Source organism: Otolemur garnettii, unplaced genomic scaffold (assembly GCF_000181295.1).
Source record: "Otolemur garnettii isolate 467f Iridium unplaced genomic scaffold, OtoGar3 scaffold00005, whole genome shotgun sequence".
Classification (NCBI taxonomy): Eukaryota; Metazoa; Chordata; class Mammalia; order Primates; family Galagidae; genus Otolemur; species Otolemur garnettii.
This window is the reverse complement of record NW_003852400.1, coordinates 5,046,495-5,064,919: the sequence shown is the minus strand read 5'-3', so window position 1 is coordinate 5,064,919 and position 18,425 is coordinate 5,046,495. Positions and strand designations below refer to the sequence as shown.

Here is an 18,425-nt window from a genome sequence, read left to right as displayed (position 1 = left end):
CACAAATTCACCATGCTTTGTATACAGCAGAGGTTTTATTTTTAGCTTCTCAATTAAATACTTACGGTGCTCCCTTGGAAGAATATGGGCAATAAAGACCAATGTTACCACCAGGATAGAAAAACCAATTGTCTTCTCTGGGCCCAAAGTCAAACGTATCGAGAAGCATGGCAGGGTTGTTTAAATTATTTCCATCAATTATGAAGTCATCAATGATCCAGATTTCTTCTTTCTTACCTAAGGCATTTTCGGATAAAGCAAATTTTCCAATGATGAAAATCAGATGGACATTTTTGCTCATGGAAAGAAAGTAAAGGACAAAAGGAACCCAGCAGCAACAGGTTAAACTTGTGCCTTCTATTAAAAAACACAAACTCAGTAACACAGTGTATTTATGATGACTAAAGCATGAAAAAAAGAAATCTTATAACCACATTCAACTGACATACCATGGAATTGCCTCGCTGATTTCAGCCTGTGGAAAGTGTGCAGCACTCTGGTGCTATGGACCCTGCACTGGCAAGAGGTACATTTCTAGAACCAAATATGGAGGTTCTACTGTATATAGAGTATACAGAAAACTGCTGAAATCACTCCTTAGACTGTTACCAGATTTGATTTAGCACCTGAGGCTGGGTGTTTGAGGAAGATGTTACAGAGTCAATAAGAAGGGCTAAACCCAGGCTGCTTTTGCAAAGCACTGTTTGGACTGAACTTGAAACAAGATGATAAGAATATGCTAAGTAGGAATATCAAGATTTCTCAAGGTTGCTTCTTCGGTGATTTCTACTTGTAGTACAATTCTTCCAAAATAAAAAGAGGGATGTGTAAACAGGAAGCTGCAGACATAGCCTGACCCTTTAAATGAAATCACATCTCTCTCGAACCCTATCACTGTTCTAATTCTTATAGCTTTCTTTCCTCTTATTTAAGTGCAAGTGATGAAAACAATGAAAAAAAATATAACACAACATGAAGAGAACCTGGATTTAAAACCTGTGGATAGTCTACATGTACACCAGAACCTCCACAGTCGACCACCTCCCTACATCAACCACTTCCTTACACTGACCTAATTTTTCATAGATCAGACACGCACCGCCGTGTCTGATGGAGGTTCCTAATGTTGACCACCTCCCTATGTTGACCAGCTGTTACAGTCCCTTGGGTGTTCAACTTACAGAGGTTTTACTGTATTTGTGTATTTCATGATAAATTAAAAATTTATTTTATTTTTTACTTGTTAAAAAGGAAATAGGTTAAATTTTAGAGATGGAAGTACTTTCTTTTTTTATCCTAAAGAATTTGCTTAATGTGGTATCTCTGTAATTATTTAGACGATTAAATGCATGAAGTCTGCTCTTTTATAATCAATAGCTAATCAAAATTTGGTAGCAACAAAACATTACAATTTTGTGGAATCATTTTCTGTAACCATTGGAAAATGCTATGAAATGATATATGCACTTTAACTTAACACTGAAGCAAGTTGATAAGAATATTTTATCCAACCACTCTCTGCTTGGTCTAAGTCCCTCCCACTGTGTCACAGCATTTTGCTTTAATGTTCTATCTCCCTAACAAAATGGTACCCTCAAAAGACTACCTATTCTCAGATAAATTCAGCAAAAATGAACTTCCAATTGATGAGTATCTGACGATAATGCTGGATTACTGTTAAAAAACCTTAGCTCTGTGAGGTTCAGGTATTTACATCATCAAAAGAACTTACTAGTCAGGTAGGAAGAGACGATAAAGATATACAAAGATAAGTATCCACTGAGACTCGTCAAAGGGAAGCACGTACCACGTAAAATGTGTGTGCTGTGGACAGCTGAGCCACTCAGTTGGCAAATGCTTCCTCCACACCTTAGAAACATAGAGGGTAACATGCTATGGTCCATTTTGATCACAGACAACACAAGCATTTTTACCATTATTATAAGGCTGCCAGAGTCTGAATCTTGTAGCATTGGTTTGGGCAGTGTATGGCAAAGGAACATTAATGAAAAGTATACTGGTCGTTTGAGGGAAGTAAAATTCATCCATCAGGTGCCAAGTGATTCCTCCATTGACAGAGAATTGTAATAGGATAGAGTGAGACCTCTCGGGGGTACCTAGGAAGAAGATAACACAGACATAAAACATACGGTGAGAAAATGGGGAAAAGGTACGTTTTTAGCTGATTCTTTGGTGCCAAGGCAGAAGCTGACTTATAGTTACATAGAGGCTTTAGAGCCCAAATGCTTAAGGAGCAACTTAAAGTGGTGATAGGTTGGACTTTCTGTGTAAACATATCTCAAAACACACACCAAATCTTGGATTTGCACACAATAATACCTCCTTTTCTCTCTCAGGTAAACCTCTGTACCTTTCTGTATTAGGAAACATTACATTAAATATTTTTATTCTATAGGCAACATTACAAAGGGTAAAATATTTACATCTCAGCATCCACACAAAAAACTACTTTAAAATTTATTACAGCCGCAATGACATTTTCAAGAAAATTATTTAGTTTATATAAAGGTCAGAATAACAAAGAGTAGGCCTTTGTGGGTTCACATTTGTAAAAATATCCAGTATTTTCATAAGTTAATTTAAAATTCTTTTTTAAAAAATTTGTTTTTTTTTTTTTATTAAATCAAAGCTTTGTACATTAATACAGTCATGGGGTATAGTGTGCTGTTTTTATATACAATTTGAAACATTTTCATCAAACTGGTTAACATAGTGATACAGGATAGGTGGCGCCCCAGCCAGCTCAGGTGAGCCGGGGCTGGAGGGCCTGCCGCCTCAGTCTTGGTGGTGTTGGTGGTGGCAGCCAGCAGAGGAATCAGCAGGCTGGAGCATAGGCAAGTGGTGGGTGCTTCCCTCCCACAAGGGAGGCTCCAGTAGCCAAAGGAACTGGACAGGAGCAGGGGAAGACACTGGGATTCCTCTAGTGCATCCCTGATTGGTCTATTTTCAAAACCTCCTCCTGATTGGTCTGTTTTCAGGACCTGAAAGCTCATTGGACAACTGCCCCTATATAAGCCCCTGAGCAGAGAGCCCAAGTGCAGACCTCCACAGACCTGAGAGAGAGAGAGCGGGGGGTGCGAGAGAATGGGCAAGTGCGTGCACAGGAAAGCAAGAGCTGTTAACACTTGTACTGCTGATCCTGCTCTGCAAGGAGGTTTGGCTCTTTGTGAGAGCTGTAACACTTGTATTACTGCTGACCCTGCTCTGCATGGAGGTTTGGCTCTTTGTGAGAGCTGTAACACTTGTTGCATAAAACCTAACCTACTGCTGATCCTGTGGTCTGTCGCTTCATTCTTTGAACTGCTGAGACCAAGAGCCTGGAAATCCAGTATCAAAAGTCCGGTATCAATAGCCTTCATGTCATTTTCTTCGTTATTGTGTTAAAACATTTATATTCTCCATTTAGAAAGATTCACATGTACCCTTGTAAGATGAACCATAGGCTTGATCCCACCAATCACCCTCATAGTAGTGATGGAGAGACTCATGGATAAAATGATAAATTTAACTACCATAGAACTAAGATGATTACTCTGGCTCTCTGAAATTACTTAAAATCAACTAGCTTTCTTACCTTTGTATTAAGATAAACTTACATTAAAGAAAAACATTTGTGAACATTTATGTACACAAATCTATATGAGCTTTTCCATATAATAAAGTTCAGGGGCCTTTCTTAAATCTGTTATTTTGTGTGTGTGTGTGGGGGGAACTGTGCACAGGAGAATTTTCTATAGAGAAAATAATGAACTCTGACCCATAGAAATGGCTTACCTTTTGCTATAAATCGGAGTGAAAACTGGACATACATAGTATTGGTACAATCTAAATCTCTTGAAATAAGCATCCTTAGTCCTTCCTGAAAATAAAAATATAACATGTGAAGCAATCATATTTCATTTGCAAAATTATATTCCTTTGATTTTATCCAATTAACTTACATTATCTAAATAATAGATATAATGATTGAGAAGCAAATTTTGTCCAGTTTAAAAGGAAAAAAATGAAAGATCATTGTTTCCTCTCTCTTAATGGCCTTCATTTCCTGTGCCTAAATAACACAATTTCAAACTCAACTCTAAATCTACTTCACTGTGACTTTTATAAAAAGCAGTGTGAAAATGATAGCATTACGCATCTACAGGCCTTTTAAAAAATAGCCTCCTTTGATCACAGCATGTTGTGAGAGGAGTAACGAGAAAGCAGATGGAGAATGTGCCAAGCGCTTCTGCTGGAAGCCAGGAACTAATAGGTAACTTTTTCAGGGTTCCAAGGAGTCTTAGAAACTTATTACTCCTTTGCTCACTCTGACAGCCTGGGGGCTTTCAATCAGGCTGACACAACAACACCCCCGAGTTGGTCAAGTTAAATAAGGCATAATGAAGGCAAGTCCCCGTGCTTACGCTGTAACCATTCACGCAGAGAAGCCAGCAAACGAGGAAAGAGATCACATTAGCTTCAGTAATTTTTTCTGCTAATTAACTATTTCTGGTTGCCTGGGACTGACAGCTCGAAAGATTCTTGTCTTCATGTGTTCATAGGATTGCAGTGACAGCCAGTAAAACACAATATCACTGTGCAAATGTCCTCAGGTCCAAACAGGCCTTTAACTTCTGAGCTGCTAGTTCTTAACAAAGAAATTCTTGAGTGATGTATGGCCATGTGACACTGAGTGAACATTGTCAATGGATTTTTTATCGAAAAACTAACATAATTTTATCTAGAAAGAGCAAAAATTACCTTTTCTTCTTAGCGTTTATTATAGCTCACATTCCTTAATAGCTGAAAATTTTTAAATAAAGCAAACTTTACAGCAACAATTATATATTGAGTGTCTACAAATGCTGGGCCCTACCTAAAGTAGACTTTTTTTTTTTTCATTTAAAGCACCTAGCACTCCTAACAAAGACATTATTATTCTTGTGCTGCAGATAAGGAAACAGAAACTTAGAGAGGGCCAGTAACTTGCTCAAGTTTCTAAGAGGTGATGGTAGGATTCAGACTCAGATACATCAGATTTTGAATCTTATCCTCTATCTTCTATAAGATACCATTATTTTGAGAATTACTTGTTATTTTACGGAAATTAACTGCATTTATTCACATCTCATAACTTCACAAGGCAGAGAGTCATACTTCCAAGATAGAAGGTTGTCATGTAAAAGCTTTATAGTAATTTACTGCCCTGCTCAGTCATGACAACTAATTGCTGTCTTCATGTCTCCGTGTCTTTGCCCTCTCCCTCATACACTCCAGCATAAAATCTGGGATTCTTTTACAGCTGGGTGCCACGTGGAGGCTGAGGTTAAGAGAAAAGGTGGCTTCCTTAGCTTGTAATGACAAAGGTTCGAGGTGGATAACCGACAGATGTAGCTAATGAATATCCCTCACTACCGTCAAGATATCCCTCTTGATTATGGAATGCAAATAAAAATCATTCCCATGGGCAAACACAAGTCACCCATAAAGGGATTTTTACATTACATTTTTGATTTCATTTTCTTTTAAGAGAAGGGATCTCACTACGTTGCCCCAGAAAGTCTTGAACTCCTGCCTTCAGCAATCCTTCCTCCTCAGCCTCCCACAGTACTTGGGTTACAGGCATGAGCCTCCATGCCTGGCTTTTTGTATTTAAAAAAAATTTTTTTTTTTTTTTTTTGCATTGCATTTTGTAGGAGCAATTCTGTTGAAAGTGGGCATGGTTTATAATCGAAAAGTATCTTTTTTTCATATTTGCAGTATTGGTTTACAGGTTAGCACAAGATCTTGGTATTCATGTTTCTATGGCACAACTTTCAAGCCCTGCTGCCACAAATATTCTAGTTGACATGTTTCTTTTCTCATCCTTTTTCCACATTCAAAGATCCATTTGTGCTAAATGTGAGGAACTCTTTTGCAGCCAACAAGCTATTTTAATAACTTACAGTACTCCTGAATCTATACATGTTAAGAAGAGACTATCATTTCCTTTTTCATGAACGAATGCCTTTCTAGGTCAGACTACAACCTACTGAATGGCACAGGCTGAGCCCTCTCTACGTCTCGTGGAGCTGATAGACAATGCGTCTAACACACATAATGCCCGGCTGCTCTTGCATATGGATGGCTAAAGAGAAAACAGAAATGAAATATGTATCTTTCTTGTTTATAGAATATAAGGACTAGGTTAATTCTATTGCTTAAACGTTTATCAGGTAAAGATCTATGAATTATGAAAAGTTATGGGATTTCTGCTTTCTGGTCTTGCAAGCTGTTTCCAAATGATTAGAAGTGAGCTAGTGGTAATGAGAGTGAACATCTGAGATAAAACTAAAACAATAAACCAAAAAACCATGAGTTTCTGCTCTGGAATTTTCCACCTTGATTTCTCTGCTCTCTTAAAACTCTCAGGGGCTTGTAAATATCTCAGGCCCTAAGCTTTTTTTTTTTTTTTTCCTCTTTCTCATCTAAAACTTGAGAAGAATTTGGATTCAAACAAGGATGATAATTGGCATCTATTAACTATAATTGAAAAAGTTCCAGGGCACCTAATTTTCTAAGTGTTAGGTGTTAATCATTAAGGCTGTAGAAAGCTCCATGCAGAATTTTGTCACAGATTTCATTTGCACACCTAGCTTAGGCAATTTCTCCATGCTGGGAGAGACGGGATGTAATATGTATTCACATGTGAAAATGTGCCAACTTAGCACAGATTTTTACATGCTTGCTCGGCACTTCTCTAATCAGACATCTAGGTTGGAGTATAAAAATCGACCAACGATGTTTGAGAATGCTGTTGACTTAAATGTTTGGTTTTCTTAAAGTCATCAAATGAGTCTATAGGCAGAAGTAAAAACAAAAAAGAAGAAAAAAAAAGTAAAGATCTTTCACAAAATCATGAAAAAATATTTCAAATGAAAAATTTAATAACAAAGTGCTGGATTCTAAAAACTATATACATGTCAAGTTTTATACATAATTATAGCAGAAAGGAAGGAAGGTCTGATCGTTAAAGCAGAGAAAAGAATTTATCTGTCCTGTGAACATATGTCCCGTGAACAGATTCAGAAATGCGTTTAGGCGGAGCAGTGAGTGCAGAAGGGTGTCAGTAGGAATGCAGAAAAGAAGAATCTTATTTTTACCCCTTTAAAAATGAGAGATGTTCCAGATTTGAGGGTTTCCCCATTCAGATTTCCTCTCTCCGCACCATACACTTCAGGCCAAAGGTCAGGATGTAAGTTTCCATTGAAATCATCTTTAAGAATCGCTGGCAGAGGAACAACGGGAACACAGTAGGGGCCGCCAAATCCTCGGTCACACCTAAGGAAAAGAGTGAGCAGAGAGAAGGCATTATTTGTCGTGAGTTCAAGAAGCCGTTTTTATCTTCTCATTGTAAAGAAAGTGCCAGTTTTATTAACTTACACACAGCGTCCAGCATCACAAATCCCTCGTCCTGAGCACATCCACGGGCACCCTGAGGCCAGGACAACATTATCAATAGCCCAGGAATCAGCTCCCACGGTATAGTTGGCCTGAATCCATCTGAACCGGGTCCTGGGAGAACTAAGCAAAGAAAACACACCATTGGTTTGACAAGCAACCCTGAAAGCATGAGGATATTCATTTTAATTTCCTTTTCCCTTTAAAGTGACTTTCTCTAGAACCAAGTTTCCTCTCCTTGGAGGACACTTTATTTGCCTTGTAAGTAGTGGATGCTATTTTCTCTTGACCCATAAACAAGAGAATAGAAAACATACTATTTAACTTTCACCATCTCTTTCATATACGATTCGATAAACAGGTGTGTGACATGGAAGTTATTTTGAACTATTGATTTACTTTGTTTTAGAAATTCTTCCATGCAGAATTTCGATTTCAAGCTTTTACTGCTATTCAGCATTTAGAAAGATATCCAAGATAGTAAGCATGAGGAAAAGCTTTTAAAGTTTTGCTAGTGAGGTCCCTATTCTACTGTCCCTAAATGGTTTCTGGGACTGCACGGCAGCCCTAAGAGATCTCTGCTGTATATTATGGTTCTCCAGGTTCTGGCTCTCTAGAGCCGAGGGCTAGAATGATGTGATGCACTCCTATATTTTCTATTATATTTGCAATATGTAACTTGCACAAGTGTACATATTGCACTATATTTGCAATATTTACACATATTACACAAATATAGTGCAATATGTACACTGGCTCCTAAGACTGCTTTATTCAGAAGTAGATGCAGCCTCACCAAATATCAGCCCCTCATTTAGGAACAGAATTCACGGCAGAGGTCTGTGGGTTAGTTATTTGGAACGTGGAACACAGATCACCTGAAGTAGAATTCCTGTAGTACTATTTCAAGTACAATTGTTTTCCTTACCCAAGTCCCCCTTCAATGTATCACAGCTGTCAGCATTGGTGACTTTAAAACAGAAATCTAATCCCATCGCCACTCTATTTAACACCCTTCAGCGGTTCCCCAGTGGGCACTGTCAAGGCCGAACTACTTAAGATGACATAATGGCCTTTCCATCATCTGCTCTCTTCCCTGGCTCCAACCTCTTTCCCTAATTTCTTGCCTCACAATTTGATTCTGACAACAATGAATCTGTGAATTGCCCCATTTAGCTCAAGCTTCTTCTGGTCTTTGGGATTTTGTTTTGGCTTATGACAGTACAAATGCTCTCTCGCACCCCTCTTCACTTGGATAAGCCCTACTCAGACTCAGCTCCATCAGCAAGCTGCCTCCAATTTCCCCAAACTGATATCCCTGAGCATGACCTCTGTTATCATTTTATTCCATAAATAATGACTTAGAGGTATGTTACCCCAAATACAGTAATGTGCAGCATTAACGACGCTCTGGTCAATGTCTGTATGATTCGCACAACAGTGGAACTTAAGAGTTCCTGTCCGGAGTTCTTGATGGTCCAGAACCTGTATAACTCAAGGCTAACCTGTTTTACTTTAGTTTTTAACAAAGAAGTTTAAAAAGCTAAAAAAAAAGTTAAAAAGCTTTATAAATATAAAAGTTTATACAGTAAAAATATAAGGAAAAAGTTTTCTACAACTATACGATGTGTTTGTGCTTTGAGCTGTGTTATTACAAAAGAGGCAAAAAGTTAAAAAGTTTATAAAGTCAAAAAGTTACAGTAAAGATAATTTATTATTGAAGGAAGATTAAAAACAGTAAATCAACTGTAGCCCAAGTGTACAGTGTTTAAATTTAAAGTCTACAGTAGTGTACAGTGATGCCTGAGGCCTCCACACTCACTGACTCAGCCAGAGCAAATTCCAGTTTTGCAAGCTCCATTCATGACATGTGCCCTAAATAGAGGTACCATTTATCTTTTACACTGTATTGTTACTGTACCTTTTCTATGTTTAGATACATAAATACTTGCCATGGTGTTACAATTGCCTACAGTATTCAACATAGCAACACACTGCACAGGCTTGTATCCTGGGAGCAGCAGGCTGTAGCATATAGCCTAGATGTGTGTGTAGCAGGCTACACCAACTTGGTTTATGAAAGTGTACTCTGATGGTTGCACCACAGCAATTGTGTAATGACACATTTCTCAGAATCTGTCATGGCTGTTAAGTAACACAGGACTTTAATATATTTGGTTCCAAGATCAAACTTATTCATTTAGTATCAAGTGCTTAAAATACAATAGATAGTCAATAAGTGTTTATTGATTAAAAAAAAGAATACGTGACCTCCAAGCAAGCACTGTTTAAAGCTCTGGCAGTCACAGGAAACTACTTTAGGCTAAATACTGAAATGCTGTGGCTTTTCTGCATTTTTTCCCTGCCATTTAGTCGGGCACCTCTGAATCAGAACTGAATCAGGAAAACAGAAACTACTATAATTAATACAGAAAGGATTTAATGCAAGGAATTGGATACATAGTGGCAGAGCTGAGAAACCAATGGTGGAAAGTGAGGCAGTGAGGAAAGCCGAGTTCAGCAGTCCGGGAACCAGGCACTACAAGTCCATGGCTGGAGGGACCCAGGACTGACACACTTGCTAAGGCCTGGAGGCCAGGGCCACATGGAGGGGTCCTTGGGGGCCAGGGTCACATGGAGGAGCCCCTGGGGGCCAGGGCCACATGGAGGGCCAAAAGTTGGCCAAGATACACTTAAGGAAGGAAAGGAAGGGGAAGGCATTTCTTGATTTATACCTTATTTCCATCCTTAATCTCTTGCTAATGTCCACTACTACCTGCACCTATTGGGAAGCCAGCAGATACAGGAGGATGGGACTTGGAGAGGCCAATTTCTCCTGCATTTCCCACCATTTAGAACAGAGTAGGAGGGGAGAGGCAAGGCTCTACAGGGACCAGCTCCAGGCTGGCAACACCTCCAGCCAGTCACCACAGCACACTTTAGTTCCTAGAAAGACCCTTGCATTATCCAAATGGTTTGCCTACAACAGCTGGAGTCATCGTGACTACTACTGTAAGTCAGTATATTAATGACTCCTGAATGTGATCTGAAACGCTGGGTAGGGGAAGAGGGCGCAAAATGACATGAGCATTCCCGAGGAACCAACCTTGTATTCACACTATGGCAGTGAGATGAAGAAAACTAAGGGTGCTGCCTACATGTGGTGATTTCACATACTGCTTAACGCGAAAAAGCATCAGTCTGCTTTACGGGTAGAGACTTATTTTTATAACAGTTTAAAAACTGAATCTGGTGGGCAGCTTTCATGTTGCCAAAGGACATTAAAGGTCAGTATTATAAGACCTTTGGCACTCGCTGGCCACATTTACAAATTTCAACTCAAAGCACCTTGCACTTTTATTTTTTCTTCCTGGCACATTCCATGCATAATTATCACGAAAGAATAATAGAATCCCCAAGTGGAATCACAATTATTTTCAAATTAGGTGACAGAAACCCACAGTTCTGATATGTAGCCAAATGACAATTCTCACATGGTGGAGAGCGGAAGGTAGACAGTGATCCGCTTCCAATTCTGGAATCTTTCCGAGGTGTAAATTGAACTTTCTGTGTAGTACAGACAGCCAATGGTTGGAGGAACACACTCTTCGGTGACGAGATGCCAGTCTCTGCCACTGTTCAGAGAGTACTGGAGCTGGACACTGTGGGAGTCACTGAAGGGCTTGCTGCAGCCCATGCTCATTTCAAATTGCAAGAAGGTCGATGCTGACACGTGAAAATCCCAGGTCTCAGCGTAACGTGGCTTTCCTGCAAAAAAACAAAGCACGATAGTAGCACACAGTTGTGCCCTTTTCTTACTCGGTGTCTCTGCTTATAATCGCTTCCTCACATGGCTCTGGCTTTGCTTCTCATATGAGTATTTCCTGTTTTTATTTGGTTACCCCCAGAACTCAGAAATGTGGAAGGCTGCCTGCTAACTTGAAAAGCATTATCACCTTCAAAGGGGCTAAGGTAGAATATTTTAAAAACTGATACAGCCCAATTATACATATTTTATATATTTTGACACATATATGTTTATCTTTTCTTTTCTTTTTTTTTTTTGAGACAGAGTCTCACTATGCCACCCTTGGTAGAGTGCCATGGTGTCACAGCTCATAGCAACCTCCAACTCTTGGGGTTAAGTGATTCTCTCGCCTCAGCCTCCCAAGTAGCTGGGACTTCAGGTGCCCACCACAATGCCCAGTTATTATTTCTGTTACAGTTGTCATTGTTTTTTAGCTGGCCTGGGCCAGGTTTGAACCTGCCAGCCTCAGTATATGTGGTTGGCGCCATAACCACTGTGCTAATGGGCACCAAGCCATATCTTTTCTTTAATAGAGTCTTAAGTCTATAATTCTGCAAATTATAGAATAAACATAGATTTTTTTAGCTCTGCTTTTAAGAAACCTTACCCATATTATCCATGTTCTGTGAAAGACAGTTTCAACAAAAACCAAGTTACTGGGCTCATCAAGTTATGTGTATACTAGGACAGTAACAATTTTTTTTTCCTGAGAGCCTTCCTCAGCACACGTAGTTAGGCACATAGCTTTGCATCTGAAAATTTCCTCTTGAGTTTAAGTTAATTTAGTCCTCTACATAATCAAATATTCTCCCTTTATCTGGTGATAATATATACCTATGTTTTCAGTGAATATCAGAGCAGTGTCCATAGAGAGACAGTCAATGTCAACTTGACCTCCTTGGATTCGATACCAGTTGGCTTGCAAATCTAAAGAGCCATCAAATTTGTCTTGAAACCCAGTTTGGGAGCTGTCATTCATTCCTATAAGAACATCATCCAAAGCCCACTGGGCTGAATGTTTCCCTGCAATCAGACGAATAAAGGTAGTTAGAGCAGGCTCATTATATAGCAATATGAATATATTTATGACTGTGATTTTAAATCAAATTATCTAGAAATTGACAGCAAATTAAGAAACACATAATAATACAAGTTGCACATGGATATGGTATGATCTGAAAGCTAGCAGGAAGTGGGAGAGAGCAGTAACTCACCGTGTTGTGGCTGCCACCATCGAAATGCCGTTGCAGGAGTCTTTGCCTCCCGTGGCAGGTCAATGGAAATGATCTGTGGTTCCAGGAATGACATGAAGTCCAACTCTCGAAGCAGATGCCAGAGTATCCCATTGTCATTTGAATACTGAACAACGAGCCCTGAGTTAAAAGACATAAATCCAGTTACTTGGACAGTTTCCTAGAGGCAAAGAACAGTATTTCTTACGTGGTGAAAGCACAGCAACCTCAAATTGCGCCTCACAGAATGAAAGCACATTCGTCTAACTTCCATGGAACGAATTAGCAGACCTGAAGGCTCATCAGTTTCTGGACAGGTTCTAATGCACTGACTCCCAGGAAATGGAGAAAGAAAATACATAAGCTCTTTTAAAGACCACTCGGCTTTGAGTGATGAATAGGTTGGTAAGGGGAACATAAAAACCCACTCCAGATCGTGTATTTGAATTTTAAATTCTGTCCTGAACATTATAAATTCTCACCATTGTTATATACTCAGAAGAAATATCTCAATCTCCCAGCAAAAAACCAAGTAGCACTCTCGCTGCCTAGGCTCAGTGAGTGCTGTCCACTGTCTGAGATTCTACTTCACTGGCACTTCACACTCTGTTAGACCTTGATCAGTGAAGCCAAATTAAATACAAGGCCTGACAATTAAGTCTGCAAACTCATCCTAGGGAAAGCGCTATACCTTGTACCTAATATCACTACAGTCACCTCCAAGGCACTCCCCTTGGGAAGCTATGTACTGATGCCAAGGCTAGCCTACCCTTCAAAGCAACTTTGTTGTTATTGCTTTGAGGCCTGACTATTAAGGTATCATCAGAGTTGTTGTTGTATGAGGCCTGACAATTAAGTTCACAAACTGATCCTAGGAAAAGTGCTTTGAAGGGTGGACTAGGCACTGGCATTGGGGCATAGCTTCCCCAGGGGAGTACCTTGAAGGTGACTGTGGTCATATTCAGCAATGAGATATGTAGCATTTTTTTTTCTGGGATGAGTTCACAATCTTAATTGTCTGACCTTGTAGCCAACAGAAAAGTTCACTTCTTTCCAGTGTGAGTTTGACTTTCCTTTCTCTGTATTACCCTTTCTGTCTCTACTTGCTCTGTCCACCTACCCTCCTCCACCTGCCCCCAGGGTGGGGGGATCCCGGGAATTCACACTAAACTCTGGGGCCCTTACGTGCTACCAAGGACATAGGGAAAGAATAATGTTGAATGCAAAGGAACAAACTGTTAAGGATAAAATTGTGGAAATTAATTTACATATATCATAAAATATACCACGAGTGTCCATTTAGAAGCATGATTGTGCCAGTCTTAGTAATAGCTATATATAATTTTGTCAGTATTATGAATAAATATATACAGAGGGTACCAAACATGGATGCACATTTTAAGAGATGTTGTTTATGTGTTACTTTCAAAGTTGAATGAAAGGTAAGGTGACCAGATTTTAACACTGGTAAAGCGGGACACCATTGATGGGGGTGGGGCCTGACAACAATGCAAACTTTGATAAGCAGTTCTCAATAATCACTTCTCAAGAATTATTTGTTATTATTACAGTTTAACATAAAATTAACAAAAATAATATAAAACTCATATCCTGGCAAAATAGCCACTTGGCAGCTGAAAACTGTATATTCCCTTACTGTTCTCCCCTCCATTCTGTGCATTCTTTCCAAAAATTGGGATTTTTAAAAAATGCCGCAGGACACAGGACAAATTGTTAAAAATCAGGACTGTCCTGCCAAAAGTGGGACTTCTGGTCATCCTAATGAAAGGTACTGTCACTGATTCAGTGCACCTAGACACGCTGTGCACGTTCGTTTTACCTGCAATTCATACACTTTTGGGGAATGATCAGTTTTACACCCAACGAGAGCTCTCAAAAGGTGTGTACATTTTTTTGGCACCTTGAGTGTTTGTTTTGGTGGAAGAGGGCAAACTATATGAGATGGATACATGGTATCTCTCTAATTGCTTATGCTCTAGTTCAGGGGTTCTCAACCTTCCTAATGCTGTGGCCCTTAATACAGTTCCTCTGGGTCGCAACCCATAGGTTGAGAACTGCTGCTATAGTTGTTCCTCAGACTGGCACTGCATATTCATAATTATGAATGGAAACCCTGAGTTACTTTTTGAGTGTTCACAGAGATTGTGCTCTGTAGAGCTACATTTAATTTTAATTTTGTTTTATATCTTATTTATATTTAGTTTTCCTATTGACTGACTAGAATGTCTCAATCCCTTTATCATGCTGAATAACCAAGAGTTTACTAAAATAAAGTTTTAAGAAATTGTACAGTAAAATGTGGAGTTAAAATGGCACATGGTACTACTGTCACCACATCTAAGAAAGGATGATGCCAGGAATAAAAATGACACATATGCTAAAAATCAGAAATCTTGGGAGAATTAAACTTACCTTATTTAACAATTAAGGCACTCATCCAACTAAATAAGAGGATAAAAACAATTCAAAAAACAGAATTTCTTGAGGAGACAGCATGCTGTACACAGGGTGGGGAGTTAGAGCTTCAGTTGATTGAGCTCCAGTGCTGGGAAAGGGACAGAGTCACACACCAAAGTTCATGAGGCAGACTAAAGTAGATGTTTCAGTCTTTGTTGGAGTCAAGCTGAGGAATGCCTGGAAAAAGGTCTAGTCTAGAATCCCTCAGGTTGGCTCAAAATATGTTCTATTGGCTTTTTAGCGTGATGTTGGATAGCTGAGGATACAGACACTTCAAAATTTATTATAATTTTTCTTGTGGCCTTAATCTGTTTTAACAGGATTTATGCATAATAAGATGAGAAAGAGAGAGAAATTATTTATTTAGTTATTTGGGGATGACCTATTCAGAAGGTAGATGACAGTGCCAGAAACAAAGCATCACGAGAATAAGATTTCACTGGCTGGTCTAAGGTGAGCACCTGTATCACTTTGGAACAGGTTTTTAAAAATATGTCCACAAATTCTTGGAAATTCCTCTCTTCGAAAAGTGGAGCTTAATTCTTCCTCTGAGTGTGGACAGTCTGAGGAACTTGCTTCTAATGAATGGAAAGACTATGGTGTCAGGGATGGTGAGTGACTTCTGGGACCAGGTCATAGAAGGCCGTGCAGTTTATTCCCTGCTGTCTCTCAGATCTCTTGCTCTGGGCAAGGCCTCCATACGCGCAGTAAGGATAGTCAAGCAGCCTATGGAGCTAGAAGCTGAAGCCTTTGCCAATACCCAGAGAAAACTGCAGCATTTTTGCCAACAGCCACGTAAGCCAGCCATCTTGGGCACAGATGGTCCCGCCCTGGTTAAGTCTTCCCTTGACTGTGTTCTTCCCAGCCTTTGTCTCGACTGCCACTGCACGAGAGATTCTAAGCTGGAACCATTTGGCTAAGCTGTTCCCCAAAACTGTAAGGTAACAAATATTTGCTGTTTCAAGCCACTCAGTTTTGGGACAATCTGTAATACACCATACCTCTCTCTAGTCCTACTGGATCTAAATTTGCATTTTAACAAGGCTCCCAAATGATTCACGCATTAAAATATAAGCAGCACAGCTCAGGAGGGGCACAGTTCGTTGGGTTTCTGCTTCCTGCCTTTTTCCTCATTAGCTTTTTAAGGAGTGTCACATACACCTTCAGGCAGTAACAAGGTCTGCAGTGATGAGGGCTCCAATTCCAAAGAACAATCCCAGATAAATAAGAGGTAGTGGAGGAACGCAAGAAAGGAAACTGCAATATACACATCTTATGTCAGTGCTGAGCCTCATTAGCTGGGTCATCTAACATTGTATATCTGAATAAATCAAGCCCTTTAGCTCATCTGCTGAGGGTTTAAGGCATGTAAAACATCTTTCTTTTTAAACTGCAATTTCATCTACATTCTGTCCAGTCTTACTGAAAATAGCTTAATTTTGATTTTAATTCCAAATATGTGAAGTGATGCTTCAGCTTGAGTAAGTAAAACATCTTTACTTTCATCACTGGAAGAGATTTGTTCAAGGATTTAAGCAGATTTACATTTTAACATCCGATTTTTAATGAAAGGCTGAGAGATGCCTGTGGGATGTGAATTACATGGCCATTGCTGAGTTTATAAAAATGGCTCAGGACTAGTTGAGAAAAAGTTTCTTGTTCCTAAAGAGATCCTGAGGGGAATTTGGCTCACAGGGCAGACAGCGCACTTGTAATCCGAGGTTAAATACAAAGCAGAGGCCCCTATCTGTGATAAGCAGACGCTTCCTGCTATAACATGCCCAGGGTTTTTATTTTCTACTTTTTTTAGGTCATATATAAATAGGGGGTTATGGATTTGTCACTTTCAAAAGAGTTATGCACATACATTTCTTTTGGATTTCAATTTATTAAATGTCTCTTCCTGGGTGAGCCCCCATGCAGACTATTCTATCTAAAATAAATTAGCATCTACCCCCACAGAAGTTTACTTTCCAGCTCATCAGCTTATTTGTTTCTGCCTAGCCCTTACAACATGACATTTTCTGACTTATTTCTTCTCCTTATTGTTTATTATCTGACTCTTCTCCTAGAACATTAGTTCCCACATGGCTCCTCCCCGCCAGCACACGCGAGGTTTGTCCCTGATCCCTGCACCACACTTCCTCTTTCCCTCTGCCACGTGGCTGGCAACATCCAGAATCTACCTGGATTGCCGCTTCATGACTTTGGGTGCTAGAGGACCTCAGATGACCCAGGAAGAAAATGTCGCACAAGACAGAAATCCTGTTTGGCTTAGCCCACTGATACTTAGAGGTGTAACTGCAGCATAATCTAGCTCAGCACGACTCACGCCTGTGTCTTTTGGTGACACTGTATCTGTAGCACCTAGAACAGTGGCTTAGAACAGATTCTTCTTACAATAAATACTTGGTGAAGAAAATACAGAATGCAAAAGTTTTCTATAAAAGCTTTTAGACCACTGCTCCAGTAAATGGATGATCTGGATAATTCCTAGCCTAAAAATACTGAGATACCCAGAAAAAGCTGTTAAAGCCTTCAGGTAGTGATGCCACAACCAAGGAAATGGGGTGTTGATGAACAGCCCTCAGTCACTCCACTGATGAGCAGGTACTATTGAAGCCAGTATGGTTTACACAGTTGTATGAGATAATACCAACACATAAGATGCAAAACTCCTCACACGCTGTTCCATCCATTTGAGAAGCCCATGGATTTTGTGCTGGGAACTAACTTACATCCTAGGTCCCTTAGTGAATCCCACCACTATGCTATAAGCCTTTTGCATTTTCTTCAGAACCAAATCACCTGAGAGAGAAGATGATGGGTGCCTTGGGAGGGTGGAGTTCAGAGAAAGAGAGGGGCAGGGCAGTCTGATGGCTAAGGCATGTATTCTGGAGCCCCATGAGTTGTCTGAATCCTTGTTCATCACCTACTAACTGCATGACTGTGAGCAAGTTACTTGGCCTCTTTGTGCCTCAGTTTCTATAACTGTAAAATATGACAAATACTTATTGGCAAGCGGTATAATGAAGACAAAATTAATTAACACTGGCAAAACGCTTGGAATAGTGTCTTGCATATACAAAGTCTCACTAAAAGTTAACGTTTATTATTACCAACAACTGGTCCTCCTACACAAGGATTCTTGCTACCCAGAATGTTTATGAGCAGGAGTAGCGTTTGAGCTGCATTCAGTAATGCCCCATGCTAGGAAAATTTGTTTCTAGCAAATATGTTTCATGCTGATGTAAAAGTTTCTGCTACTGTCTTTTTTTCCCTCTTTATGGAAAGTTTAAAGGAATAGGGTTCCCTAAAACAAACGCCCCTGTAATCCTGCCTACATCAGAGGAGAAGATACTTTTCAGGCTTGAGGATCTGTATAAGAACTCTTAGGGATCGTGGCTCCATGCAGCTACTCTGAAGAGAGTGATTCAGGGTAACATACTGGTTTGCAAAATCCTGGC

General features: G+C 39.7%; 1 protein-coding gene across 2 annotated transcripts in view; it reads right to left on the bottom strand.

Annotated features, from left to right (window-relative positions):
• The window catches only part of RELN (reelin), a 479,973-nt gene that overhangs the window by 75,031 nt on the left and 386,517 nt on the right, over positions 1-18,425 (bottom strand). For both annotated transcript variants that reach the window (XM_003782608.3, XM_023518943.1), the window contains 8 exons: positions 12,463-12,621; positions 12,083-12,271; positions 10,935-11,208; positions 7,423-7,563; positions 7,143-7,320; positions 3,796-3,880; positions 1,935-2,117; positions 66-237 (listed from right to left, as the gene is read on the bottom strand). In XM_003782608.3, coding sequence (XP_003782656.1) covers positions 66-237; positions 1,935-2,117; positions 3,796-3,880; positions 7,143-7,320; positions 7,423-7,563; positions 10,935-11,208; positions 12,083-12,271; positions 12,463-12,621 — 1,381 coding nt within the window. The remainder of the gene's footprint in view (positions 1-65; positions 238-1,934; positions 2,118-3,795; positions 3,881-7,142; positions 7,321-7,422; positions 7,564-10,934; positions 11,209-12,082; positions 12,272-12,462; positions 12,622-18,425) is intronic.